Source organism: Drosophila miranda, chromosome 3 (assembly GCF_003369915.1).
Source record: "Drosophila miranda strain MSH22 chromosome 3, D.miranda_PacBio2.1, whole genome shotgun sequence".
NCBI classification, from domain to species: Eukaryota; Metazoa; Arthropoda; class Insecta; order Diptera; family Drosophilidae; genus Drosophila; species Drosophila miranda.
This window is the reverse complement of record NC_046676.1, coordinates 3,863,003-3,889,206: the sequence shown is the minus strand read 5'-3', so window position 1 is coordinate 3,889,206 and position 26,204 is coordinate 3,863,003. Positions and strand designations below refer to the sequence as shown.

At 44.2% G+C, this 26,204-nt stretch overlaps 4 protein-coding genes across 12 annotated transcripts in view; 1 reads left to right on the top strand and 3 right to left on the bottom strand.

The window, feature by feature from the left end:
• Nucleotides 1-3: 3 nt before the first annotated feature.
• LOC117185721 (chromatin-remodeling complex ATPase chain Iswi) lies at nucleotides 4-4,111 on the bottom strand. Of its 2 annotated transcripts, XM_033392427.1 has the most exons (7): nucleotides 4,017-4,111; nucleotides 3,745-3,901; nucleotides 3,394-3,638; nucleotides 3,077-3,331; nucleotides 901-3,016; nucleotides 672-832; nucleotides 4-599 (listed from the first exon to the last, which is right to left on the bottom strand). In XM_033392427.1, exons 2-7 carry the CDS (start codon nucleotides 3,790-3,792, stop codon nucleotides 317-319), a joined length of 3,108 nt encoding a protein of 1,035 aa, XP_033248318.1. In that variant the 5' UTR covers nucleotides 3,793-3,901; nucleotides 4,017-4,111; the 3' UTR covers nucleotides 4-316. The 2 variants fall into 2 exon arrangements, with proteins under 2 accessions (XP_033248318.1, XP_033248317.1); XM_033392426.1 differs by lacking the exon at nucleotides 4,017-4,111 and having other exon boundaries at nucleotides 3,745-4,010.
• Nucleotides 4,112-5,196: 1,085 nt separating this feature from the next.
• On the bottom strand, nucleotides 5,197-6,608 carry LOC108159487 (protein preli-like). The gene is made up of 3 exons (XM_017292818.2): nucleotides 6,311-6,608; nucleotides 5,797-6,209; nucleotides 5,197-5,739 (listed from the first exon to the last, which is right to left on the bottom strand). Exons 2-3 carry the CDS (start codon nucleotides 6,109-6,111, stop codon nucleotides 5,344-5,346), a joined length of 711 nt encoding a protein of 236 aa, XP_017148307.1. The 5' UTR covers nucleotides 6,112-6,209; nucleotides 6,311-6,608; the 3' UTR covers nucleotides 5,197-5,343.
• Nucleotides 6,609-7,651: 1,043 nt separating this feature from the next.
• Nucleotides 7,652-8,287, top strand: LOC108160839 (transmembrane protein 14 homolog). Its single transcript, XM_017295083.2, has 2 exons — nucleotides 7,652-7,796; nucleotides 7,890-8,287. Exons 1-2 carry the CDS (start codon nucleotides 7,721-7,723, stop codon nucleotides 8,153-8,155), a joined length of 342 nt encoding a protein of 113 aa, XP_017150572.1. The 5' UTR covers nucleotides 7,652-7,720; the 3' UTR covers nucleotides 8,156-8,287.
• A 1,378-nt stretch (nucleotides 8,288-9,665) lies between these two features.
• Nucleotides 9,666-26,204, bottom strand: part of LOC108160508 (A disintegrin and metalloproteinase with thrombospondin motifs 5) — a 49,128-nt gene continuing 32,589 nt past the window's right edge. For 2 of the 8 annotated variants that reach the window (XM_033392421.1, XM_033392422.1), the window contains exons 5-14: nucleotides 25,929-26,058; nucleotides 25,060-25,334; nucleotides 24,103-24,207; nucleotides 17,325-17,467; nucleotides 16,131-16,186; nucleotides 14,641-14,767; nucleotides 14,117-14,281; nucleotides 13,812-14,043; nucleotides 13,649-13,728; nucleotides 11,761-13,435 (exon numbers count right to left, since the gene is read on the bottom strand). In XM_033392421.1, the coding sequence (XP_033248312.1) occupies nucleotides 12,079-13,435; nucleotides 13,649-13,728; nucleotides 13,812-14,043; nucleotides 14,117-14,281; nucleotides 14,641-14,767; nucleotides 16,131-16,186; nucleotides 17,325-17,467; nucleotides 24,103-24,207; nucleotides 25,060-25,334; nucleotides 25,929-26,058 (2,670 nt within the window). In that variant the 3' untranslated portion in view covers nucleotides 11,761-12,078. Of the gene's footprint in view, nucleotides 10,476-11,760; nucleotides 13,436-13,648; nucleotides 13,729-13,811; nucleotides 14,044-14,116; nucleotides 14,282-14,640; nucleotides 14,768-16,130; nucleotides 16,187-17,079; nucleotides 17,133-17,324; nucleotides 17,468-24,102; nucleotides 24,208-25,059; nucleotides 25,335-25,928; nucleotides 26,059-26,204 lie in introns of those variants that run through there. The other 6 variants (XM_017294549.2, XM_017294548.2, XM_017294550.2 and 3 more) reach the window with 6 other exon arrangements.

Sequence of the window (26,204 nt, the reverse complement as noted above, 5' to 3'; positions counted from 1 at the left end):
CTGTTCATTGATCTGATGTTGCAATATATAAATATAATAATTAAGTTCTTAAAATCAAAGTACAAATACGTGGAATAGAATACAGCGGCGCGCAATGATATTATAGTTGAATTGTTGAATGCATATTTGTTGTGGGCTGTGGTGGCTGTTGGGGCAACTGAACTAAGAGCTACGTTCATACATATCTATGTATTTGTCTATGCAGAGTGAAATATTAAGTAATCTGTTGTCTTTGCTCTGGAACTGCAACTAATGATTGGAAAAGCCAAATCTCAAGTGAATATCTTGCGATCGTACATTCCGTTCAGTACCTTTTTTACTTCTTCTTCTTCTTGGAACTGCTGCTGGTGGCCACCACATCGTTCTTGCGCTTCTGATTGGCCTTGGGCTGGGGCGTTGGTGCTGGAGTGCTGTTGTGGCTTCCACTGCCACTAGAAACGCTGCCTTTCGGCGTCTTTTTCTTCTTCTCGGCGCGTTCCTTTTCCTCCAATTCAATATTCTCGCGTTCGATGAGCGTAATCAAGGTGTTGCAACGACGTTGAAGTTCGAGAGCTGTGCGCGACTTGATAAACCAATCGAAGCGGAACTGCGGCGATGCTCTGTCAAATTGCATCATATAACAAACAATAGAATAAGTAAGAGTTTCAGATTTTGCAGACTTCTCCACTTACCTTATAGCCGCTCTCAGCTCCTCGTAGACATTCTCCTTGTCAAAGCCAAGCTTGTGCAGCATGCAGACCAGGAAACGATCTTCGATCTCGGTATAGTTTTTCCCCTTGTTGTTGCCGTATTGCAGACGCAGCTGGTGGAAGGGTGCTCGATACCTTGACATCTTTAAAGAGATGTGATATTCATTAAATGTGATACATCTTTTACAAATAAATAAATCATCCGACATACCTTTTGATCCAGGGCCTTCTTGATCGACAGCCGTCGCTGAATCTTTCCCTCACCTCGCTCAATCTGTCCCATAATTCGTTCAATGTCCTGCAGCTCTGTGCAACGCTCCCAGAACACGGCGTTGTACTCAATAACCTCTTCGGGAGTCTTGCCCTCCACGTCCTTGGCTATATTGTCAATGTCATCACGTCCGTACTTCTCGTTGGCCTTGATGAACTGATTGAAGTCCCTCTTGGTCCAGGCCGTGAAGCCGTGGGAGAGAAGGTTCTCTTTCTCGATGATTTCGTCTTCGGTGAGGGGCTCGGCCTCGTCAATCTTTCGCTGTTCCTCCCTCTGAATTTTGTTGGCTTCCGAGCCGAGTTCTGTATTCTTGGGCACCTTGTAGTTGACAGTCTTTCGGAAATAGTAGATCTCTTGGTCGAGCAGCTCGAACAGGCGGGGCGGAAAGAACTGGAAGTCCTGGACAATAGGTTGCTTGGGTGGGCGTGGGGCCTTAGGGGCTTTGGGCTCGGAGACGCGGAGGGCTTCCCTGAAATAGGCGTCCACGGCATAGTTCGCCTTACGCTCACGTTTCGGTGGTTCAATCCAGTTTCCAAGAGCGTTCTGCTTCTGCTTCTCACGCCAATCCTCGCCCTCAAACTGATAGACAGACGAAGTGCCGGCCTCGCCATTCGTGTCCATGGTGAAAGTTCGCAACGAGCTCTCTCCCATGCTATCAAGTTGGGCCTTCTGCTCAGCCGTTTTAGCCTCACCGCGCTCCAGTATGACATCGATATCCTCGTCGGTGATGTCAGTTTCCTTCGAATTAAATACTTGGCTGGCTCCGAATCGAATAATATTAAGCATTTCATCTTTGTTAATTTGACTGGAGCGGTTGTCAACAAGGCGGCCACCCTGAATGACCATTTTGTCCAGCCTCAGCTTGACCTCGGCCCTCTCTACGATCTTCTCCTCTACAGTGCTCTCTGTGATCAAGCGAAAAACTCTCACTTGCTTCTTCTGACCGATACGATGTGCACGATCCATAGCCTGCAAGTCCATTTGGGGATTCCAATCGGAGTCATAGATGATGACAACATCGGCGGTGGCCAGATTAATGCCCAGGCCTCCAGCTCTTGTGGACAACATGAAGACGAATTTTGTACTATTCTCCATATTATATTCCTGGATCTGTCGGTTGCGGTCTTCGTGAGGCGTTTGACCATCCAGCCGACAGTAGTTATAGTTCTTCCAATGGCAATAGTCCTCTAGAATATCAAGCATGCGGGTCATTTGGGAGAAGATCAAAACACGTGATCCCTGTTCCTGGAGTTTGGGCAAGAGTTTATCCAGAATGGCCATTTTTCCAGAATTGTAAACCAGATGAGTGTCCGTGGTATATGGAGGGCCCGGCTCGGCTCCATCAAACAGATAGGGGTGATTGGTGCACTTGCGCAGCTGCATGAGGATATTTTGCAGACGCATCTTCTCCACTTTACCAGCTCCGTTAACAATGTCAATGTCCTTCAGCAGTACCTTGGTGTACCAATCTCTTTGCATCTTGGAAAGACCAACGAATATCTTCATTTCCTTCTTGGGCTTCAGACGCTTCTCCACCTCGGACTTTAGACGACGCAGCAAAAAGGGTTTAAGCACGGCATGCAGTCTCGTGATGAGGGCATCATCTCCCAGGCATGTGTTTGTGTTGAACCACTCATCAAAGTCCTCCGCCGAGTTAAATACATCGGGCAAGAGAAAGTTCAACAGGGCCCAGAGCTCGTGGAGATTGTTCTGCAATGGGGTACCGGTGATGAGCAGCCGATTAGCTGTTTTGAACTCCCGGAGTATCTCCGAAAGCTTGGATTTCTCGTTCTTGATGCGATGCGCCTCGTCAATAACCAGATAACGCCAATTGAACTTCTTGAATACGGACTTTTCACGTATGCACATCTCGTAGGATGTCACGCAAACATCCCACTCGCCCGGCATCAACACATCACGGATGAAAGTGTTGCGAGTGTCTTGGTCACCAATCAGGCAAACGGCCTGCAGCGATGGACACCATTTCTTGAACTCATTCACCCAATTCTGTAGCGTGGACTTGGGAACAATCACGATGTGGGGACCAGCTTGGTTTCTGCAGGATAATCAGAATGCTCTGAGTACTTTTGAAGCGTAACACATTTGGATAACTCACTTGAAATGTTTGAGATACCCAAGAAGAGAGATGGTCTGTAGGGTCTTACCCAAACCCATTTCATCGGCCAGAATGCCGTTGATGCCATTCTCGTACAGTGAGATCATCCAGTTGAGACCACGAACTTGATAGTCGCGCATTTCGCCACCCTTAATGTACGTAGGGGAAGCATCGAAACGAAATAGTTCCTTTGTAGCCGTATCCTCGGCCAACAGCTCTTCATCCTCCTCCTGCTCTGTTTTGCGATGACGATGACTACAGGGACAAACAGGTGGGCATAAGTACGCGTAAAGAAATATAAAATTATATGCATTTACTCAGCCAATTCCTTATCCTTATCTTTATCCTTATCCTTCTCTTTTTCTTTATCCTTGATCTTTTTGGGTCTGCCTTTTGGCTTTGTGGGACTCTTGGCGCTGTTTGTCATGAAATGGGTGAATATTTCAGCAGTTTGTTTTAGCAGAAAATCGAAGCGCCGACTCCGGTCGGCTTCAATCTTGTTGTCGAACTCTGCCTCCTTCTCCCCCGAGGAGCTGGTGGCCGCATCGGAAGTGGTTTCATTCTGCGGAAAGGCGAAGAACAATTATAGAATATTCTACGCTTCACCGACACCGCCTATGTCGTCACTAATCGTAAATATATTGAATTTCACTCAGCTTTCTACTTACAGAGTTCTCCTCGGTGGCGTCGACGGAGGCAGCACCTGTTTTGGACATTTTCTTAATGCCGGTGTGGTGCCTTTCTTTAATGTTCAATTAAAACTGTCCTTGCTTTCGCAGTGCACAAAAGGTTCTCGTCAGTTTGTACTGGGTACGTCTGTGCAAACTGCAAATTGTATGGGTCATTGAGTTACGTTATAGAACCATTTATGCAATTACGTTCATATAATCTGCGAAAAAAACACTTTCTTGAACACAAAATACACAAAAAACGCGCTTACATGCGATTTTTAGAGGGAAGTTGGCGTCGCCGGGTTGTATATATTTTTATATCGATATATGTTTAAGTGATATTTCTTTGGTTGAAAAAGATCGAAATCGGTATTTTTGTGCGATAGTCGGAACGTCTCTGAATTCGAAGGAAAATTTAACGATGTCCTTATATTTTTTACTGTTTGGGTACTGTAAATGTAGAACAATGGCATTCCATAAAGAAAACCTAATGGTTATGGTAATGATGATGCGTCGGTATTGGCTGGGAAGTTTCCTCTTGTAGGTGTCCATTCTCTCTGGAGCATCATCATTAGCAAGAGAGGCGGGCAAGGTGAGCAGATCGACTGAAATCACCTCATCCTGACCATACATCTCGATTATTTCCGTTCCCATACACGTTAAAAAAACTGGTATGTTTCGCCTGCTGAAACTTTTGCTGATATATTTGGCAGCTAGAATGGCAATGGAATGTATGACATAATATTTCCAGTAGATGTGCACCATATGTCAGGTGTAATGACGTATTTTCCAAATGATAAAACTCAAATCGATCATCTATAGGCCTATAGGCCGTCGTCCTCACGATAAATATTTTGTTTTTTCATACGTGGGAAAGTCCATCCCAGTCTCCAGTCGAGCAGCAATGCTCCAGTAAGGCAAACCACATAGGACGGCACTGCTATAGAACGTTAGCAGTGTTGACCGGGTGGCGATCTGGAATGGCACGAGAATCGAGAATTGAGTATTCGCTACCATTGTGTCGATTTGTTCCTTATTGCATCAGTAATTTGAAATTTCCACTATTCTCGTTGTAACCAGCTACGATGGCCCACTAGTGTCTGTATATAATTATGTTTATTTCTAGGGATCTTAAAAATACAATCTACATATGTCAAATATAACCAATATATTTTTTACATATGAAAAGTAGCTTAACTATGTTTTGCTGGTATTTATAAGAGATTGGTTGAGGGCATAATTTAAATATTAATAATTTATTTAAAAATATACAAGTTTACATACAATTCCCGAATTTTACGTACAGAATGGTTGGCCTAACAGAAATATAAATTAAACAATGCAATTTGCTTGATTAAAATTAAAGAGTTCAACAAAGCAACCGTGCCATCGTTCTCATTTTTTTTGAGTGCACACACACACGGAATGAAATGCAGCAAAGTATCAAAGTTGGTTTTGTTTGGAATACATATAATTACAGCCGGCAAATTTTCCGGCTTGCCGGCTTGCCACAACGCTGAACTGAAGTCGAATACAGAATTCGGCCCAAATCGAAGCTTTCCCATTCATTTCCCATTCTAGAAGTATAATAGCGATTCAATTTCTAACTGAAAACAGTTGTGCAATCTTGGAAGCATGACATTTCATAAAGTCATAGCCTATCCTAGCCACGCTCTTTATCGTGCTGGTGTGATTCGGGACCGCCGCCGTTGTGGCAACAGACAGATCGCTCTGATGGGCTGCAAACGCTCCCGTTGCTCCCGCTGCTGGAGAAGCTGAATGATGGACACTCGATTGGCTTTTCGGGAACATTCTGCGAAGTACGTAATCAAAGCCATTAGAAGCCTTGTTGCTGTTCGACTTAAATCGTTCAATGCCAAAGGCCCGAATGGCACGTGAGAAGCCAAGAACTTGCGAGCTGATGTAGGCCCGACGAACGGCTAGTGTGCTTCCATCATTCTGCTCGGTGTAGGTAACGATTTCATCGACTCTCTAAAAATCAAACATGTGATTTCACGTTCCCTTGCAAGAACTAGCAAGTGTACTTACCATTATCTTCTTCATGCCCAGATTGCGGGTGAATGTGGTGAAGGTCTTCCCAACCGGATCCAGCACCGAATCCTCAACAATCTTGACCGGCACATTGTTGTAGAACCGAGATCCCCATTTGGGCACCGGATTAGTCTTTGAGAGCAATCTCCGCGAGTATAACTTGCCATCCCGTACCTCCCGTTGGATAGTGTCTTCGGTGAGGACGTGTGAGCTGGAGGGATTCGGGTAGCGGTTCCAGTAAGCAACTACAACATTCTTCCAGCTGTAATCGAAGACTGCCTCAGTGCGGTAACTGGACGCCGTGATGACCATGACGGCGGCAATCAATTGATAAGCCCGCTCGTCGGCGCGTGCCTTACCGAAAACAAAAGTGAATTCCTCACCAATTCACGCCGGACTGCGTCCCTGAACTAAAATAAAGAGACAAAAAGAGAAAATCAATTGCATTCGCATGTTGCAGTTATAAATAGCAATCGGCAAATTGACAATTGCCTCGAGCATCGGGACCTACCAGCCTTTAGCCTTTGGTGTGTGCACAGCTCCAGAGTGCAGTGGGGGACCCCTTTCTTGGGGCACGATGTGGTTTTTGTTATGAATAACTCGTCCCCTGCCACTTTTTTTAGGCGCCCACAAGTCTGTGGCAAGAATTTTGTTGTGTAACTGCGTCACAGACAGGCTAACTCGAAAACTGTTCCAAAGGCCACTGCTGTCACACTTAGTGATGTAAAAAAACATCGAGGCATCGAGCATCGATGTTTTTCTGCCGATGTTTACTGATATTTTCCGATGTTTTTGCTGATACCGATGTTCAGTGATGTATCGATGTTTTGCAAAACATCGGTAGCTTAATTTCATATCATTGCGTATTTGTCTTTTGTAAGCAGCAACACAGCAATGCCAAAGTAAGTAAACATATTTGACTTAAAATGAATCAAATTTACTATAGATGGTATACATTTGTTTAAATATGAAACTGCGAACGCCGTTAACATCATTCGAAGGCAACCCGTTGTGTGTTTGGGAAGGGTACTGTTCAGTCACAGACATATACCTTATTAATATTACAGAATAGACAGTACAATCTCATACACAAATACTCATAAATACAATTGTCCATGTCACTTCATGTCAATGAATATGACGACACGAAATTTACCTTAGCAACTAAGAATAGACAATTGCACTTGTAAACTCGAACCCACCAAAAAGGGTGAAGCAATAAACTACTATTTACTCTATTGCTGCCAAGTAATGAAATGAAATGTAACCACCGCACAGAGTAAGGGAACCCTATCTAGGATACCCACTCCGCAGTCCAACTGGTTCAAGTTCTAGTTGCGACGACCAAACTGTAGACGGTTTATATACCGAATACAACCCAGCTTCCGACAACACAATTTTGTAGTTTTAAGATTTTTTGTATAATAATAACGCAATAATAATAATATAAACAAATGGGAAAGTTTTCAAACATCGATACATCGATGCATCGAAGAATAAATCCGAGGTATCAATCCAACATCGATGTTTGATTTTGATGTTTTTATTCAAATTTACATCACTAGTCACACTTTGCAAGAGGGAGTGGAATTATCGATATCGGAATAGCATAAACGTTCACCCTGCTGCTGTCACACATCTTTCAACTTATATTGATCGCCTTTTGTATTGATAAGCTGTCACACCTTGTTGTGCTAGCACACCGTGTAAAATTAATCTAGAAATATCTTATAGTGATTGATCTGCCTTATAATCCAGATCGCTTGAGATACATTTTATTTAAAATTTCGGAAAATAAAATCTAGTTATTCACAAAAATATTAATATTATATATATCGTATATCGATATCGATAGCTACTAGTTTTTCTTGTGCAACAAAAAAACAATTTGTTTTTTAATTGTTAAGTATAGCAATTTAAAATGCCGGTGGATTGGTTTGGTTATGCATATGCTGCGACAGTTGCGGCGGGCGGCATCATGGGCTATGCCAAGGCAGGTGAGTGTTTTCGTCGGAAGAGCGTAGTTCTGCCACAACATTCGTTTTAATGGGCCATGTACCAACCTCCTTATCTCTTTGTCATTTCACCAGCATCGATTCCTTCGCTTGGAGCTGGCCTTGCATTTGGAGCTCTACTCGGCTATGGAGCCCATCTAAATTCCCAGGATCAACCACGCCCCATGCTCCAGTTGGGCACGTCCCTGTTCTTGGCTGGGCTAATGGGTGCCCGCTGGAATCGTTCTGGAAAACTAATGCCTGCCGGCGTTGTCTGTATGATCTCCGTGGTTGCTCTAGTGCGAAACCTGGTGTCGTACAACCGCTACTTGCCGCTGCCTACAAGCTCTAAGGGCGCTTAAAGCGATCTAAGCTGGATTTCCAGCAGCTCGACTTGCCGGAGATTTTCAAATAATTGTTCCATTATATGTACTCATTCTTGCGTTATTTGATTAAAATTTTTTATTTTGGTGCTTGGACCTATGATACTTAAACATGGGGAGTTGTGTCATTTTCGAAAATAGCGATAAGATACAAGTACATGTTGACAGACCGGACGAAGAGGAGACCTGGAAGACCAGGACTATTCCAGAGACAGAGGAACAAAGAAGTACGAAGGGCCTGGGGCCGCTGCTATGGAGCTACCAGACGACACATGCATGATAGGGTTTGCCGAAGACGTTGCCCTGTTGTCGGTCGCAAAAAACCTGAAGGATGCGGATGGAATGGACAATCAAAGAGTGGGTCAGCTCCTTGGGGCTCCAACTGATCGACCACAAAACTGAAGAAGTCCTGCTGAGCAGCCGAAAAAGAACGGAAATAGTGGTAATAAATGTAGGAGCATGCAGGGTAGAATGCCTGAGAGCCATCTGGGACCTGGGAGTGATGCTGGATACACGCCTATGCTTCCGTGAGCACCTAAATCGAATGAGCATAAGAGTGGCGAAGCTGAAAGGGCACTAAGCCGGATAATGCTCAATACAAGGGGCCGAAACAAGGGGATGGCTCCTACTGCATAATGCCGGTCATTGCCGGGTCATTACCAATCGACCTGTTAGCACGAGAAGCTGCCGAAGTCTACACCGAGCAAAGGAAAGCCACTTAGTCGGCACAAAATACAGATTTTATCCGACGTCGGGAGCGGCACAAGATAATTGCCGAGTGGCCATAATCTCTCATCCCAATCGTAGAAGAGTGGTGCACGAGAAGGCATGGATATGTGAATATCTATTTGACCCAACTTCTAAGCGGCCATGGTTTAAAGCGGCTTTAAACCTTCACCGATTTGGGCACGAAAGCGACAGAGATTGTCCTGCCTGAAGAAATGGATCTCCAGAGGATGCGGAGCACATACTCTTCACTTGTTCCAGGTTCGAAGTCGAGAGAGAAAGGATGAAGGAAAGCTGTGGTCGAAGGCTGACTGAAGAAACGTTGGTGGGGATACACGAAAATGGGACGCGCTGTGCAACTATGCGTAAACTACGCGAGGATGCGCGAGTCAGAAGACGGCTACCAAGAGGGTTATATAGTGCCCTGCGGCGCAATGCCTCACGGTCGTTCGGCAGGAGCTACTGGCAACAAACCTTCTTATCTTATCTTCCCTATAACTACTGTCTACATATTGCATATTATTTCAAAACTAAAATTTTTCGAATCAAACGACTATTTTTTTAATTAAAAAAAATAAAGATCCAGTCCGGAGGAATAATGGCATCACCCTTACTATGCAATATTGGTTGACTTGACCTTGACCCCAGAAAACATTTCCAATGGAACCTGATTCTGTACGCATTGAAATATTTTAGAGAGCTATTCTTACTATTTTTATATCCCCACTTTAATCAAAGATGTGCAAGTATTTTCATGTACAGATTTATTTATTTTATGTACATACATATATGTATGTACATATATTTAGGCATACATTTTTGTTTCGTTTTGTGTGGGTGTGTGATTGATAAATGTACAGTTTCATTTATTAGCTACAACTAAAACTTATTTTGTATATATTTTTTTGTATCAAACATTATACTACGTAACTATAAAGTAATGATTGTTTAAGAATGTACGTCTCTAACAATTTTAATACAACAATGAAATGGAATTTTAAGTTTTCTTGTAGGCAAAGTGCGGCAAGGTATCAACGGACAATTCTCCACCTTTTTAAGCAATTTTCAAACAAAAAACGATAAATATATTTTAGTAAAGAGTACAAATTATATGTTTATCACATTGGAAAGTGGGATTATAATTATTTTTGTTCGTCTTGTTTGATGATTTGCTCAAAGAATAATTTAAGTAGTCTGCCAAAGTTGTGCGAATGAAATGTTTAAAAAAAAAAGGGTACTATTTTACAAGAATTCGCAGTAAATTAAATTATACCGAATCATTACATAATATATGCATGTACTGAGCAAAATTTCATACGCATTTTCGTATGAATATTCAATTGCTTTGTTGCGTTGGCGTTTAACAGACAATATTTTAAATTAGTTGTGGCTATATCTAAAAACAATCAATAGTTTTCCATTCAAATAATAATAATAATAAATTCTAGCTAAAACACATTTTAACTGCAAAAACTTGTTCCAATTTCGATGGCAGTGACTGTTACTAACCAATTCCAATTGCTGCCTGTACAGCCGTCATTTCGCTAGAACGGAAACAGCTTCCAGTTAACCACTATTTTGGAGAGGGGTGGGAAGGGGGAAATAAAAAAATGGAAAACGTAATTAGTGAAAATAGATCTAAAGCGGCTATATCACTTTTGTCGGGCGTGCAGAATCAATGAACATTTTCTGGATTTGTTTTATATTGTAATATGTATGTAAATATGTATGTATATTTGTTGCAGACGCCGCCATTTTGAAGTGTGGGTGTTGTATGTGCGTGTGTATTATTTATATTTCAGTTTTATATTTCCAATTCCATGCGCTTCCATTTGCCAAATTACTTTTTGTTGCACTCTCGCCTTCTGCAGCTTGATTTTTAGTATGCAAAAATGCGTTTGGTTTTTATTATTCTCTGATTCCATGCCATTTGTTGTTGATCTAATACTTAATTGCTACAATTCTATATATTTCCAATATTTCGATATTCCTTTCAATATGTATGTTCGAGTATGCATGTGTGGTGGTGGTGTGAGAAGGAGAGCGTGTATGTTTGTGGGTTTCTATGCTGGTATGTGTGCGCATGTTTAAATGCCAATTTGTTCCTTTTTGGATTTGCTTGTATGCATGTGTGTATGTGTGTTTGAGTGTGGGCGTGTGTCGATTTTGGAAAGATAGAGGCGAGAGATACATATGTATACCGGAATAGCAAAAAAAAGTATCAGCGATGAGATTTTGATCTTTCAAAGAAAGTTTGATGACAGTTTTTCTTCAAGCATGCTGTATGAGGTTCTGACTATGTGTCTAATGCAAATGTACGACATTGTTTTCATCAAGTTCTGACTGGTATCGGTCAAGGATGAAGAAGGATTAAGAGTCGATAATTCTCGTTTAACTTGTTGGAAATGTAGGAGCTAATTAAAATATTATATTTCATGCAAATTCAAGGAATAATAATTCAAGAACTACAACTGGGGCCACTGACTAAGCGGTCCCTATACTACTGAGTTAAATGTTTGTTTCTTGCAGATGTCAGATATGATCGATGCAATTTCCAACGCCAAGTGCTAAAAATATATTCCATGTTACAGCTAAATGGCTAATAGCCAATTACGTATGCGAATAGGGAGCTTCAAATGAGTATTGTTTATCATTTAATTTTCACTTATTCCTACTCCCATGTCGCCCTTAGCAACCAAGGTTATATTTTTGTATTTATTATAGGGCAGGCAGCGTAAAAACGGAAAATACTTTATAGCAAAGCTTTAGACTACTGCTAAGGAGGAAGTTAAGAACCGGATTGAATGCTGGATTGGTTTGGTTTGGCTTACCGCACGTAAGAAAAACGAATCGTTTTCGGTATCGGTATCGGTATCGGTATCGGTATCGAATCGGTCGGTTTGGCATATACATGTGTACATGTGTGTGTTGCGTGTTGCTTTGTTTTGTGTGTGTGGTATTGTGGACGTTGGTCGTTGGACGAACGACGAAGGACGAAGGAGCCGTTGACAATGTATGTTGAAAGGTTCTTGTTTTGGTTTTGGCAAGCAGCTGATCAACTGTGTTTTGGCTAGCAGTATTTAGTAGTTTATAGTAAGTGGTAGCAGAGTTTCTTGTTTGCCTCTTTCTCCGTATCAGCATCTCTGTCACTTTCTCGCGTTCACTTTATGGTTACATTACATGACTCGTGTGCGGCGTATTAGTTTTTGTGTTTTAATTTTGGGTTTCTTGGGCACAGCTGTACTTTCTGTTGTACTTGGCGCACTGTCCAACACCGCTGGCAGATTATTTGTGGTGTCGCCAATGTAGTTTGGCCTTTGTTGTTGTTGATTTTGTGGATGAGGTTGACTACTACTAATACTCGTATTGCTACTACTAGTTTTGTATGCTTTAATACTACTCCGAGTTGGCGTACGTTTCAAGAAGGCGCTGCCATCAAATTTGTCTTCTTTCTGCTGTGACTGCACTTGCGGGTGTTGCGGGTGTTGCTTGTTTGTTGAGCTGACGGATGAAGAGACGGATGTGATTGTGCTGGTGGCAGTTACTGCGCCGTCCAGTGTTGGTAAATGCAATGCTTGTAATTTTTTAAAGTACGCATCGAGAAATGATGATGTTGTTATCCCTTTGGCAGTTGTTTCTGATGTTGTTGCTGATGTCGTTTCTGCAGCAGTTGCTATTGCTGTTGTTGCTATGGTGGATTGGATGGGGAACTTACGTTTTTGCCGCTCAATCGCTTCATTGCTCTGAATGCCGGCAGTGGCTTCATTTTCCTCATCGGTTGGCTGTTGCTGTTGCTGTTGCTGTTGCTGTTGCGGCTGCCTCTGGTTCTCTTCGCTGGTGTTCTGTTGGTGTTGTTGTTTTGCTCCGTTGCTGTTGCTGTTGCTGTTGCTGGTTACACTATAATTTTTAATTTGTTTTTGTACCAAAGGTATTTCAACTATCGACTGTTGTGTTTGTTCTGTCTGTTGTGGCTTTTGTTCTGGTTTCAATTTTGTTGCATGTTGTTGTGTTTGTAGCATGTGTAGGTAGTATTCAATTTGTTTGCGTAATTCATGTGTGTAGACTTGGAAAAGATTCGGTGTTTGTGTGGTTGTTGTTGTTGTTGTTGGTATTTTTGTCGTAGAGGGAGCAGAGGGACCGCTAATGCTGCTGACGCTACTGCTGGTCCGCGTCTTCACCAAAACTCCGTCTTTCTGAAGCCATTGCCTCTCAGCGTCGTACAACGGCAAAATGCGATGCAAGTACCCAAACGCTTTCGCCTTGGGTCGCACTGTGGTCGTTGTCGTCGACTTCGTTGTAGATGTCGACGTACCAGCAGAGGCAGCGGAAGCCGAAGCGGCGTCCGAGCTCTGCTCGACTTTATTATCCTGCTGCTCCTCGCTACTAGTGGTGCCCTCATCCTGCTCTTGCTCCTCCTCATCATCGTTCTCGTTCTCATTCTCATTCTCATCTTCTTGCGACTCGGCTTCCTCGCTACTACTTTCAATGTCCCCCGTTGGCTCAGAGGTTGCATCTTTTTTGCTGTCGATTTTACTACGGTTGCATTTGTGTTTGGTGTTGTTGGTGTTTTAATTTAGTGTAAAGGTGTAAAGGTTTGTTCATTAAAATTTGTTTTTCTGTGTATATTCGTGTATGTACTTTGTACTCTAAATTTTTGTGTTTTAGTAAGTAGAATGCTTAGCTTACACAACAAAACTACTAAGGAACAGTCTTCTCAATAAACAAAACCAAATAAACTTTACTCACTTGTAGACTAAACGATAGTTGTTCCCATAGTCGGGGATGATGTTGGAGGGCAGAGGGGTGCACCGACCATCCAGACAGTGCTGTGTAGCGGTAAACATGTTTGGGTTAGTCGGGCCAAAAGCAGAGTGGGGCTATCAATCACAGGTGACTTAGGGGGACTTACATAACCGTTACCACAGGCCGAACCCTCCGCAGCGGGTCTGTAGGCCACGCAGTATCCCGTCTGGGCGTCGAAGCAGAACAACTGGGCACAGACGCGCTCGTCCTTGAAGCAGGCATAAGTTCCCCGGTCCCGCCGGCATTGGGCATCCAACGAAAGCAAGGTGCCTGGCAGAGAGCGTCCCAGAGCGCTGTCCTCGTGTGGGGCGTTGTGCAGGCAGGTGGCCGTGTCTCCACTGCGAACGAGAAAGAAACAGAGCCAAGTCAAGCACAATCTTCTTATCCTAGCCGTTCCTAAGATCCACTCACTTGAGAAAATGATGAAAGCTCTGGACCGTACAGGCGGACCATCTGAATCCGCGCTCAGTGTGGCGCAAATCGGACATAATGTATCCGTCCTCCCAGCGACAGCGCTGGGCGCCCGGGCCGCCTAGGTAGCTTGGTGGCGGCGAGCCGTCATGGACCGCTCCCAGTCTGCGTGAAAGAGCAAGAGACACATTTTGATTGAGGAGCGTGGACGGGTGGGAAAAATGTTAATTGATTAATTGCAAGCCGAATGATGTCAAACGGAAATGCAAACGAGTTTCAGTGACCAGTTTCCAGCAGCGGAAACTATTCGCTTTTTTTTTTAGTTTGCTTCTGTTAATGCTGGACAAGTGAACCCCAAATACACGTCTTTGATCAGGGACTTGGGATACTAAGTATTGAATGAATTGAAAGTTGTGCAGAATGAGTTCCGCTCGCCGGCCGGTCAAGGAAAGCCGCTAGGAGTACAATCGCCGCTTCCTATATTGCATATACATATGTATATATGTTCGTCTGGGACTACTTACAAGTGTCCCACTTCGTGGGCAGCCACAATGATGCCGCTGAAACCGCCGGTGTCTTCAATGATGGCCACGCTGTTCACCTTTTCCAGTCGCTTGTTCACTACGCAGGCACCGCCAACGTAGGCGAAGCCTTTTCCGAAAGAAAATACATGAAGAAAATTAGGCAATTGTTTTGCGGGCCATTTTCACATAGTGTAAATTTTCCTTTCTGTCCAACAGGAAGTTGACAATTTCCTTAAGGCAACGTCGCTGAGCTGTCGCAGTTATTAACCAAAATTATGATGTCTTGTTGCATATCGGCCATTTGTTTTTACTCTCAAACATAATTTTCTTGTCCGTAGACAATAACTGCAACAGCTGAGAGAAGGTCTCGAATTGTTATTCGATGTGTGAGAGCGATTACGTGTAAAATTAGTAGCTAAAACTGCAAAACTCCAGCTTAGATATGATTAGCCCATAACCAAAGTGGTGAAACGTTAGTGGTAGTATATGGATTTATTAGTGTTATTAACAGAAGCCCAATATAACTAGTTTGAAAAGTAATTTTTGTTATGCTTTTATCAAAACAATAATTAACTAGTTTGAAAAGTTATTTTTGTAATGCTTTTATCAAAACAATAATTAATTTGTATGGCAATTTGTGTCTTGCATCAATTCGTTCTATTGAAGCGCTGCAGTTAGTAGTATATTCATATATTTGTCTATGTTAAACCTTTTTTCAATTGTGGACTTTCTATATACTTTATTCATTAAACATCGTTGATACTTTTCATTCATATTTATTATTTATTTGTCAGCTGAAATTCAATAAATTGGTTATATTAACAGTTAAAGAGTACGCTTATGTACATATGTACATGCAGTTGACACAGAAGACAGAGAAGAGTTCGATAAAGTATATAGCATTTAGACGGAAGCCGACAGAAGATCGATAGCAGTGGGAAAGTTGTACAGTCTTAGGAGGGCTGAAGAAACCGCTGAAGAAAGGCTCAGCGCACATGTACATGTATGTATGTGCATACACATGTATGTATTTATTGATGAAAACATTTACAAAATGTATAGTTCGATACGGAATGCTTTAAAGAAATATAATTTACACAGAGAAGAGGAAGAACTGCAAAGATATCGTTCGCCAGCGCATGCGCACATTTCCTTGTTCTTGCTTCCGCACAGCAGCGATTACTCGAAAAGCGCTCGTTTAGCTCGCTTTGCCGGAAAGAGAGAGGTGGAGCAGTGTCAGAGGCAGAGTGGGTTGGATAGAGGAGGAGGGTGAGAATAGAGACAAAGAGACGTGCATGAAATTCATTAAATTTGCTTGATATTGTTGATGATGGAGCGACGCATTTTGGGCTTGGCGGGGACCGCCTTTAATGTTACTTATTTTAGCGCGTTTGCACAGCTCGTTGTGCTTATTTTTTGCATTTGCCTGTACAGATACATACATAGTAGATGTTGGCTAACGAAGTGAATGATAGTTGTGGGGTCTTTACCTGCGGTACCGCGATTACATTCGCCATAAGCGGAGGTGCGACGGCACATATCGAGTCTGCGGGCGAAAATTGTTCAAAAATGCGTAGAAATTTTAGATTTGGTTTCGGTTTCAGTTTCGATTTGAGGTTTCTGAACCATTTATTTCATTATCTCCTCTTGGCCGTTGATCGATTGTTGTTTTGTCGATCGGGGGGCGTGCCAAATTCGATATTGATTGTTTGCGCAAGCACACATAGCTTGAGCATTACTTAATATCGTTTCAAGAGCGGAGAAAGGGCCACGAGAAAAATCTATCTTCGACGCACCGAATCCTGAAGCAAAGATCGGTCTCAGAAATGTACGCAATACTCGTATCCCAGTTTTATAGATTCCAATCCAACTGCCGATAGGGAACCATTCAATCAATGCTGCACACTAATTTAGGGATTAAGTCTTCCATCTACCACTTGTTGTCTACAAATGATACCACATGGAGGCCTTTCCAAGTTGGGCGTAAAAAGTATATTTAAACGCTAGTATTGATGTAAATATATGATTCAAAGCGCAAACCAATGCAACCGTGAGCCAGGTACTGATATAAGATACTCGTACTAAAGAAGTCAACCGGTTTTACGATTAATGCCCGATCCGCTACTCAAATTAGTTTAACGCTTTGGAATTAACTATTTTTTTTACTAGTATGTTGTGTGTGTGTGTGTGTGTGCGTGTGTGCGTGTGTGTGCGTGTGTGTGTTGTGTAGTGGTAGTAATTTATTAAGACCCACACGCAAATTTAGGTGACTTTTTTTAGTGTGTCTTGTAGCTGGGGAGAGGTGATAACCAAAAACTAACTCAAATATGTTAAACACCCGTAATGACAATTGTTCTGAGTGTGTATCTTTGTGTACCAGTGTTTGTGTGTGTGGGTGTGTACAAGTCTAGGTCTAGTATTTTCATGGTATCTCTTTACCCGCTGTGCCCTTGGTGCAACGACCTCCTTTACGCCTGCGACACATATCATACCTAGACACAGGAAGACATTATAGGAATGTATCTTTAGGGGATATGTATGTCTCTAATATAGTTAATATACTAATAAAGAGTAAAAGGGGAACTGCGGATAGCTGCTCAGAGAACTCAGAGAACTGCCGTTGATCCTGCAATGAAAACCAAAACACAGGGCGACAACAATGACGGATCCCCCGAAGCACTTACTTAGTTATGGCCACGGCGATGTCGTAGACTGGCAGACGGCGCTCGCGAAACAGATATTTGCCCATGTCGGTGAGGGCGGCAGCCGAGTCGATGGCATCCCGTCCCACTCGATTGCGTTCCAGATAGGGGGTGGCATCGCGGCCCTGCAACAGTCAGAAGATAATGGTAAGGTTGGGGGTATTTTTATTGGATACGGGGATGCTGAGGAGATGCTGAAAGGTTAATATTCAAACCTTTCAAAGTTCTTTGAAAGTTCAGTTAAAAATTTACAGTCACTCCCAGTAGCTGACATTTCAGCTGGGCGAACCGTGAAATAATCTGTACCTCAGCGCCGTCCCGATGAAGACTTGGCGACCCCCATTGGATAGAAGCCCCCAAGGGAAGCTCCACTTTCGATTGCGCAACCGATTTGGCATTTGACTGAGAAAAGCCGCACAAATGGAAAGAGCTTCGAGCAACATATGTATTTATGGCCCATTTGTCGGTGGAAATGATGTTGGTGGCTACACTCGAAACGGAAATCAAGTGAACGTGAAAAACGTGCCGTTAGTGCTGTGGCAGCGATAAGGCCGTTGCAGAAGACGATCATCGCCATCATTGGGGATGACGATGTCTGATTATTGGCAAAGTCAAAGTCGTGTGGGTTTTCTTTCAATCGTATTGCATCTGATTGTTGTTGGAGGCAGGCCACTGCACACAGCACACAGCACACAGAAAACCAGTTGCAATTGTGCGTTGCATAATTGGGAGTTGGTTGCAGTTCGATTAATTTCATCAGTTACATCCCAGGGCAACTTTCAGTCGGCGACTCGTGAATGTACACATACTATACATAGTACATATGTACACACTCGTACATTGCAGATATCGTGACTAAAGGGGCGTTGTGAGATTTACTGAAGTGACAGCTACATAAATTATAGTAACACAATTGTCAATCATTTTGAGCCCTAGGCAAATCAATATGTTAATAAAATGGCTCCACGGCTAATCGTGTATGTGCCAGAACCAGTTGCAGTCGCAGCTCCTTCTCCCTGGACGGAGGTACTCAGCGTGCAGGTGATAAAACCAAAGTAAGGTGACAAACAGAGCCCGACTGACACATTTGATTTGCAGCCATTTTCCAACTGTACAGCAATCTCACAGATTGCTCACATCTGTATCTGGGTATCTGGGTATCTGGGTATCTGTGTGTCTAAGCCGGAGGACTGCAGCCTAAGCTAGAGCATTTTGATAAATTACCAACTAGTCGAGTAGACAGCAGACGGCAGACAGCAGATGTCTAGGAAATGAACAGAGTCTGACAAAGTGATCTATAAACAGACAACCGCAAACAATAACAAAATATTCAAACATCAAACGAATTCGAACGGATTCGAGTCTGCGAAGGCATCAGTATTGCCAAATAATATGCGGAATGTGTCCGCTCGATTGGGTGTATTTGTATCTGATAGTTTAGTGGGATTGCCGTGTACTCGTATCTAGTATCTATCCATTAAAAGCCCGCACTCAATGTCGGCTCTTTGCTGCTCTATTCCCATTCCCGCTCGGGTTTTGGACAAGATGACAGACTGATCAATTCCGAGTACGGGCACGTCGTGCTCCCCCTCCCCAATAATGAACAAACATCCAAAATGAATATTTGGCAATTCTTCAGACGAAACGATCAAGAATTTTAAATGTTCCGTCTCTGGCCTTGGGCCGAGTGGGAAAGGCAAACGCATGGGGTCTACGATTCGACTCGAATTTGCCAAATTACAAATAATTATTACAGAATTACATTTTGAATAGTTTATTAGAGCAGTTTGTTGCCAAACGTGAAGATGATTCATTGAGCAGCGCACCTTGGGATCAAATCTCTGGCACAGCAATTGCAAAGGAATGGAAAAAGGGTTTCGAATGTTTTAAACGCATGGGCATTTCACTCTAAAGATTTCCCAAATCCTTCACTGTTCAATCCACCCAAACATGCAAACTAGTAATTATACATTATACATTTGTTGTGCCCAGTCCCGGCGAGGGGTCTCAACGCGCCTTGTTCCCAGACTGGGCCACACACGGCCATCAATGTCACAGAAGTTGGCCTGGAAAAGACAGCCAAGACTGAGCTGCCGACTAGCACTAGACTGCCCGATGCTCGTACATAGAGTGTCTCCTATCCAGAGAGCCAGCGGGAAAGCCGTCGGACCATGGATGACCTGGCACATCTTTGATTACGGATTGCACAATTCGAGTGGCCACTGCGGCCCCGACTCTGGGGCGGCACTCCACCACGAACATAAGCCACTAGCTTACTTGGGAGCACCGACTTTTATATACCCTGTGCAGTAAAAAATTACACTCGGAAGGCCTAGCAGCTATGGCGGTCATCTGCCCATCTTTGAAAGGAGAATATTTGCACAATTTCGGCGAAACAGTTTAAAAACTGAGAGAACAGTTTGTACGAAAATAGACGGAATGTGATCAGGATATACTTCGTGTGGAGATGATTCCTAGTGGATTTCACAAACTTCTGACAAAGTTTAAAATACTCTCTTCAAGGATACAAAAAAACATTTTTCAAATAATCAGATTTGAAAGCAAAAGGCAAAAAGGCAAAAAACGTATCAGAGAAACTGTCAGTAGGACCTAAAATGTAACCAAACCATGGCAGACACCCAACCGGGACCGGTTTGCCTTTCCCCCGAATAAAAAATTACATAGAAAAACACATAAAATTAAAAATAAAATAACGTTTGTGCGACAGTTTCGCAACAGCCTTTTGTGCGTAATTAAAAGCAAAATGTATATTTTAATTTAATTTTCCAGCCGGTCTCGGGTGCCTTTCTCTGGGCTGGGCTTATAAGTCTTTTATAAAAACTGTCAATGGAATGGTCTGTAATTTCTATCATTTCGCAAGGCTTGCTAAACCATCTGACTGGGAGGTGGACGGTGTTCCACTAAAAGCACTCACACCCACTCACACACCCACTAAGCCCCTTCGATCCCCTCCTTCCAGCGACACTCGCTTCGGCTTTCGGCGCCCACACATCGGATACGTTGGACCTGGGCGACAGGCGGCCGATTGGGGCACCACCCACAGAGTCCGACAGGCTTTTGGGTCAACCAATGGGGATAAGTTTTCATTTTCAATACCCTGCAACTGTGATAAACTGGGCTTGCCGCTAGCAGGTAGGGGGTCCTAATCACGGAACCAAGAAAAAGGGATAAACTCAACTGAACTCTGCCTATGGATATGATCGATTGTAGATATGTACATTTGGCTTATGTAGACGTCCTCGTAGAGTATTCCCGGCAAGGGCTTTAAAGACAGAGTGTTTGCCAAAGGGGACGTTTTACTCTATTTTTTATTTGGTTTTCTTTGTGTCCAAGCTTTGCTTCAAGTTTCCATTTGCATTATTGCAATTTATACGTTTGTCAGGCACTTGCATTTTCGGCTACCGGCACTCTATACGAGTTCATATATTGTACCATATGCGAGTGGGGGAGATTTTCCCTGAAGCCAACATCTGGTCAAGACTGATTGTCCAGGTCTGGTCCGAGCCTGGGCCTGGGCCTGGTCCTATCCCGGTTTTCGCAGCGGCACAAGCTTCGTTAGCTGAGGAATTTGTTATGACAACTGGCAAATATGAGAACTGGCGAAGACAACAAGACTATTTCCATATATACTTTTTATTTGGGGCCTGCTGGGTGTGTCCCTCATGCATTGTTTGGCATTTCTGTGGCACTCTAGATAAAGTCACCGCGATAAGAGGGAATGGAGAATGTTTATTGGCGTCTCGAAAGTGGATGGGGATAGCCAGACGAACTGAACATTTTTGTTCAGGGGAGGTCTGAGAGGAAGTCGGAAGAGGAGTGGAGGCGAAGAATCAGATTGACTTCTTTTCTCTGCTGAAGCGGATCCATTAATCAACCGAGTGGAATTCCCTGGGCTGATAGCCAACTGCAGGTGATCATAACAAGTCATGGATATAGATTTATAAAGCCAACACTATATATCAGATCAGATCAGATCAGCTCAGCTCAGATCCAAGCCAAACCGAACCGAACCGAGTGGAATTGGCGTGGGGGTAGCTCTCAAGTCGGCTACCGACTGGCCTGAACTTTTATCAGTGACATTTAATTAACATTTTAATTAATTGCGGGCAACTTTCCGTTAGAAGTTAAACAGCCTCGCCCCTTCTTCTGCTGGCCCGGCTTACTGCCTGTACAAGTGTCGAACGCACTGGCGCTGCGCTTGCGCCACAATCATATTTCAATTTCAGCCAAGTGGCAGCTGCAGCGGTAGCGACAATATTGCGTATACGCAATTTATTAGGTGCGGGTCGTGGTTGTGTGGCGCTCGACTTTGGGTTGCGCAGTGCTGGGATTTGATAGGGGAGATTGAAGTTGTGAACGGCTTGATTCATTTCATACACCCCTTCATACCCAGCTGTACTAAAAATACTGTTTAATATTCCCCTGGCAAACTCAAATTTGAGTGCCTGCCACTCGATGAGAATTTTCAGACTAGCCGCTGGCGGATCTCGTAGCTGCGTTGCAACTCGATCTAAGCTCATTGTTCTGCCCCTCATTCATGGGTAGCACAGAGACTAAAAAAATGCCGGCACGTCATTAACTAGGCTGAACTGCAGTTGCTGTGGGCTGTTCTTAGCGCCTTGTGCAGTTGAGTTACGCAGCCCACGGCTTATTAATGTGGCAACGTTTTGTTGTCATTTTGTTGCGGCTCTATTTTCGTTTTGGGTTTTTCCAGCAAGAATCAATTAATCGAACAACTCTCATAGAACTGGCAGTCCGCAGTTGTTGCCTAAGTAATTCTCTTAGTTATTTGTCAATGAGTGATTAATTTATGTGGCTTTGGGTTGCGGTCTTTCTGTTAAATGGCTTCAAAATTTGAAAAGCCGCTGGGCGCTTTGTCTCTGGCATTGGGGTCAAGTTGTTTAACTTTTCAAAAATGTTGCTCTAGAGCACGAAAAAGTGAAGGATGCCCAGAGTTCAGCCCCCAAAAACCCTTCCGACTAAGTGTCACACACGTTCAGGGGATTAGTTTGGAGTCCTTGCCGCATTCGGCCACTCAATGTTGGCCAACATGCCTCGGCAGGTTATCGGACATGGATATCCCATAATTTGTTACCCAACCCAAATTCTGAGTAATTATTCGAGCCCAGTTTTTCGCAGGTTGGACTGGCCAGAGCGCAAATGCAATCCAACATTAATTAGCGTAGCAAAAAGTGCTTAGCGACGACTTCCCGACGACATACACGAGCATTTACGGATACTCTTGCTCGAGTGCACGGAGAAGAGGAAGTCATGTGTGTGTGAAATTGGGCAAAAAGGAGACCAAAATGTGTGTACGGAAAAATCTGATCTGAGTCAACTGCGGCTAAGGCCGAATGCAGTTAGCTTAGCGTGGCCCATTAGATTATGCAACTACGGCCAACACGCAGTACTGGCACTGGTGGCACTGGTGGCACTGGTGGCTGTTGCATTATTTATGCGGTCTGAAAATAATTTTTTGTGGCTGCAGAGTCGGAGTCAGAGTCAGAGTCAGATCCATAGCTAGAGCCAGAGACAGAGCTAAAGCCAATTGACGTACTTAGGGTAACCCGTCGACATCGTTGTCTCCTCGATGGCCTGCTCGTTGTTGTCGTGTGGGCAGCCGCTTGATGCAACTTGTGGCGTCTGTGTGCCGCAGGTGCCTCTCTGCCGATGCTATGCCTGTGCCTGTGTCTGTGCCAATTTTCCACTTTCGTGTGCCGCACTTTCGAGCCGTCCCACTCTCCCTCGATGGCTCCCTCTGTGGCCACGACAAATGGCTGTGGCTTCCTGAACCAACGCCAAACTGATTTGTGTGAGAAAGTCTAACCAGGCGGCAGTCTGGGTCTCAGATTGAGACAAAACGAAACGAAATGGTAGCAGAGACACGATGCTATAATGTTGTCAAAGTGTTTTATGGTTTTGCGTTATGCAATCAAATTAGTGGACTGTTAATAAGTGAAAGATGTTCACAGCGATCTATCGCTGGCTGCCTGGAAACGACAGCCAAGTGTTGGCCTTCTTTGGTGAGCTTTTCCTCTTATGAAATGCACACAGAAACTGTCCTATTGAATGTGGCTGTTACGTGTCCGTATATTTATTCCCAATACGATCTTAAACCAAAAAGGGAAGAGAACGTCGAACCCTAAACGTTCTGTTCTACTCCCAAGAGCATGCCCATTCACATCTAGAATGGATAGACCTCATCTTTTGGAGAACCGTTCAATGATACCAATATCTGTCCCCCAACCGGGGCCTGAGGAAACTGAATCTCTGAAACTCTTGGCCAGCTCGATTCGCGGGCCATAAAGCATTCTGTGGCTAATTTTTAGAAAAACATTTAGCAAGGCTTTGGAGCTGGCACGAGTGTGCCTCAAAACAAAGCCAGGAAAAAACTTGTTAAAATTTGTTGGCCGAGCTTTTTGCTGGCTACGGCCAAGCAAATAGCCAAATTGGTTGTTCACATTTTTTCCAACGAATCGCAGCGCATGCGTTGCATGTTTTGTTTCCAGCCAGATCCCAGATCGTGACCGTTCATTGGAGTTGACTCGGGAATTAGCTGCCTGGGTCGGGGTGGAGAAGAGCTGCTCCAATTTGAGAGACCGATTTTGGCGAGAGGTTAAAGTTGAGCTACCAAATGGATTGCTCAATTAGCCAAATGAGAGTGGAATGGCTGGGATTGTGTAATGAGCTGGCTCGAGGGTTGTGCCAGGGCATTGGATTGCCGTTAAGTCGTACTTACCCGGGAGATGATGATGCCAGCGATGCTGATGCGTATTCTGGGGCCCTTCAGCAGGCGGTAACGAAGATCGACGCCGTTCCAGAATGAGATGAAGTACCGCTTGACCTGCGTTTGGGAATAGGGAGGAGGCTAGCATTAGTCAAAGCTGGAGAACGGCGCTGCTGAGTACTCGTATCTATCAGCTGCGGTCCAGTCACATTCATCCTATCTGCTATCTGCTTTCATCTGGGCCGCTTCCCGGCCGCTGGCGAGTCTTGCGGCAGATTCTCGCGGATAAGAGCGCACCCAGGTCGGGCAGACCTATAAATCTCCACTGTGAGTGATGTGCATAATAATCAAATTTTGTGCGTCGGCTTCACTTCGAAGTGAATCCGAAAACGCAGAGATAGAACCACTGAGAACTGGCGATGGAGCACATTCGAGCCTTTTTGAGCTCCAAGCCGGTTCCAGAATCAACATTATGGTGGAAGAAATCTCAATTACCGCACTATCCCTCCTACATTGTTCATTAAGATCGTTTGCACGTTCTGTTCTGTACCATTTCTGTTCCATTTTACCTGTGTTCTTTGTGTCTGAAATACTCGTATAATCCTAATCCTAATCTGGACTCTCTGGCCGCTTGGGGCACCTGGATCTGGATAGGCTCACAGCCAGACCAGACCTATTTGTCATTATATATTCCATGTATACACATGTAGCTAACAAACCACCAACTGGCAGACCAGGCAACAAAGAGACACAGTCCAAAAAACAACTTTTACAATCTTCAGACTTCGAAATCCCCCGCGGGCTGGGTTGCGCTGGGTGCGACCGTATCGGAGTCGTGGCAGCGCCACGCACACGCGGAGACAATCCCAGCTGTCTGCAATCGCGGACAACTCCATTCGGGCTCTGACTTTTTAATTTCATTTTTCTGCACCCTCGTGCCTCTGGAGCGGCTCGCCATCGCTTACGCACCTGCAAATTATCGCCGCCGTGGAGCCGATAGCCATCGTAGTCGACGATAACCAAGACTTCGGGGTAGATGATGTACGGGGCCTGGCGCCGGGAACGGGTGCGGGTGCGGGTGCGGGACTCGGCGGTCTGGGGCTCCGCGTCCAGGACGCCCTCATCCTCGTCGTTGAGGTCCTCGAAGTCGGGACTGGTGGGAACGCTGCGCCGTTTGCGCCGCTGGCGCCGTTGCAGACGCTCGAGCTTCTCGCTGGCCAGCAGATCGTCGGGTTCCATGAAGGCTGCAGACGAAACGAAACCGGAAAACGTAAATTAAGCAAAATTAACAACAATCGAGTATCGGAATGTCTTTATTATGATATAAGAAGCTGGCAAGTCAGGTAGCCGAACATTTAACTGTATTTAGTATAATTTTTGGGCGCATTTCACAAAAGCCGACAGTGGAAATACCCGTATTTCCAATAATTATTATTTTTGATTTCTGAGAATATCGAATATTGCACGGTGAGGAAAATCATCCATAAAGTACATGTTTTTATAGTGGAGTTTTTTGGCTGGAATTTTGGCGCCACCAACCGGAGGGTAAATGCATTCAGCGAAGGGCGTACTGTTACATTGAACTCTTAGCTTCGTACGAGTGCTTCTTTTGTTTTATGTTATTCAGCCGCGAAGAATCTTCGAACAGGAAATGCTATCGGCCTCACGTTGATCTCAACTTGTTGCCGCGGCCCGCGATTTATGGGCCACGGCTTAGCGGAGTGCTTCTATGGCTGCTACGGCTTCCACGGGTGAATGCGCCCATTAAGAATGTACAGTGTGCCACACAGGGGCTCGGGTCAATGCTGCCCCAGGAACCATCCATCACCCAGACTTACCGAAGTCACTCAGTTGATCTTCTGCTGCGCTCGCCTCCCGCTTGTACACAATGTGGTGGGCCTCCTCCTGGCTGGGACTGAGCTCGTGCGGCAAGGGCTTAATCACCAGGTCGTGACCGATGCTGCCCTCCTGAAAACGACAGATTGGATTGGGGAAAAGGTGATCAGTAACGAACATGGCGAATAAATCAGGGAATTAGTCCAATCAATGATACTTGTAAGGCTTTAGATACACATACATATATACATACATATGTATAATTCAAAGCGGAAACG

What these genes read in the sequence shown, in the direction of transcription:
- LOC117185721 (XM_033392427.1), bottom strand. Translation starts at nt 3,792, where the DNA reads ATGTCCAAAACAGGTGCTGCCTCCGTCGACGCCACCGAGGAGAACTCT. An exon ending in AAGGATAAGGAATTGGCTGA is followed by an intron (nt 3,332 to 3,393) that starts GTAAATGCATAT and finishes TTGTCCCTGTAG; the next exon opens with TCATCGTCATCGCAAAACAG. An exon ending in GGGTATCTCAAACATTTCAA is followed by an intron (nt 3,017 to 3,076) that starts GTGAGTTATCCA and finishes ATTATCCTGCAG; the next exon opens with AAACCAAGCTGGTCCCCACA.
- LOC108159487 (XM_017292818.2), bottom strand. Translation starts at nt 6,111, where the DNA reads ATGGTCATCACGGCGTCCAGTTACCGCACTGAGGCAGTCTTCGATTAC. An exon ending in TGGGCATGAAGAAGATAATG is followed by an intron (nt 5,740 to 5,796) that starts GTAAGTACACTT and finishes TTTGATTTTTAG; the next exon opens with AGAGTCGATGAAATCGTTAC.
- LOC108160839 (XM_017295083.2), top strand. Translation starts at nt 7,721, where the DNA reads ATGCCGGTGGATTGGTTTGGTTATGCATATGCTGCGACAGTTGCGGCG. An exon ending in CATGGGCTATGCCAAGGCAG is followed by an intron (nt 7,797 to 7,889) that starts GTGAGTGTTTTC and finishes TCATTTCACCAG; the next exon opens with CATCGATTCCTTCGCTTGGA.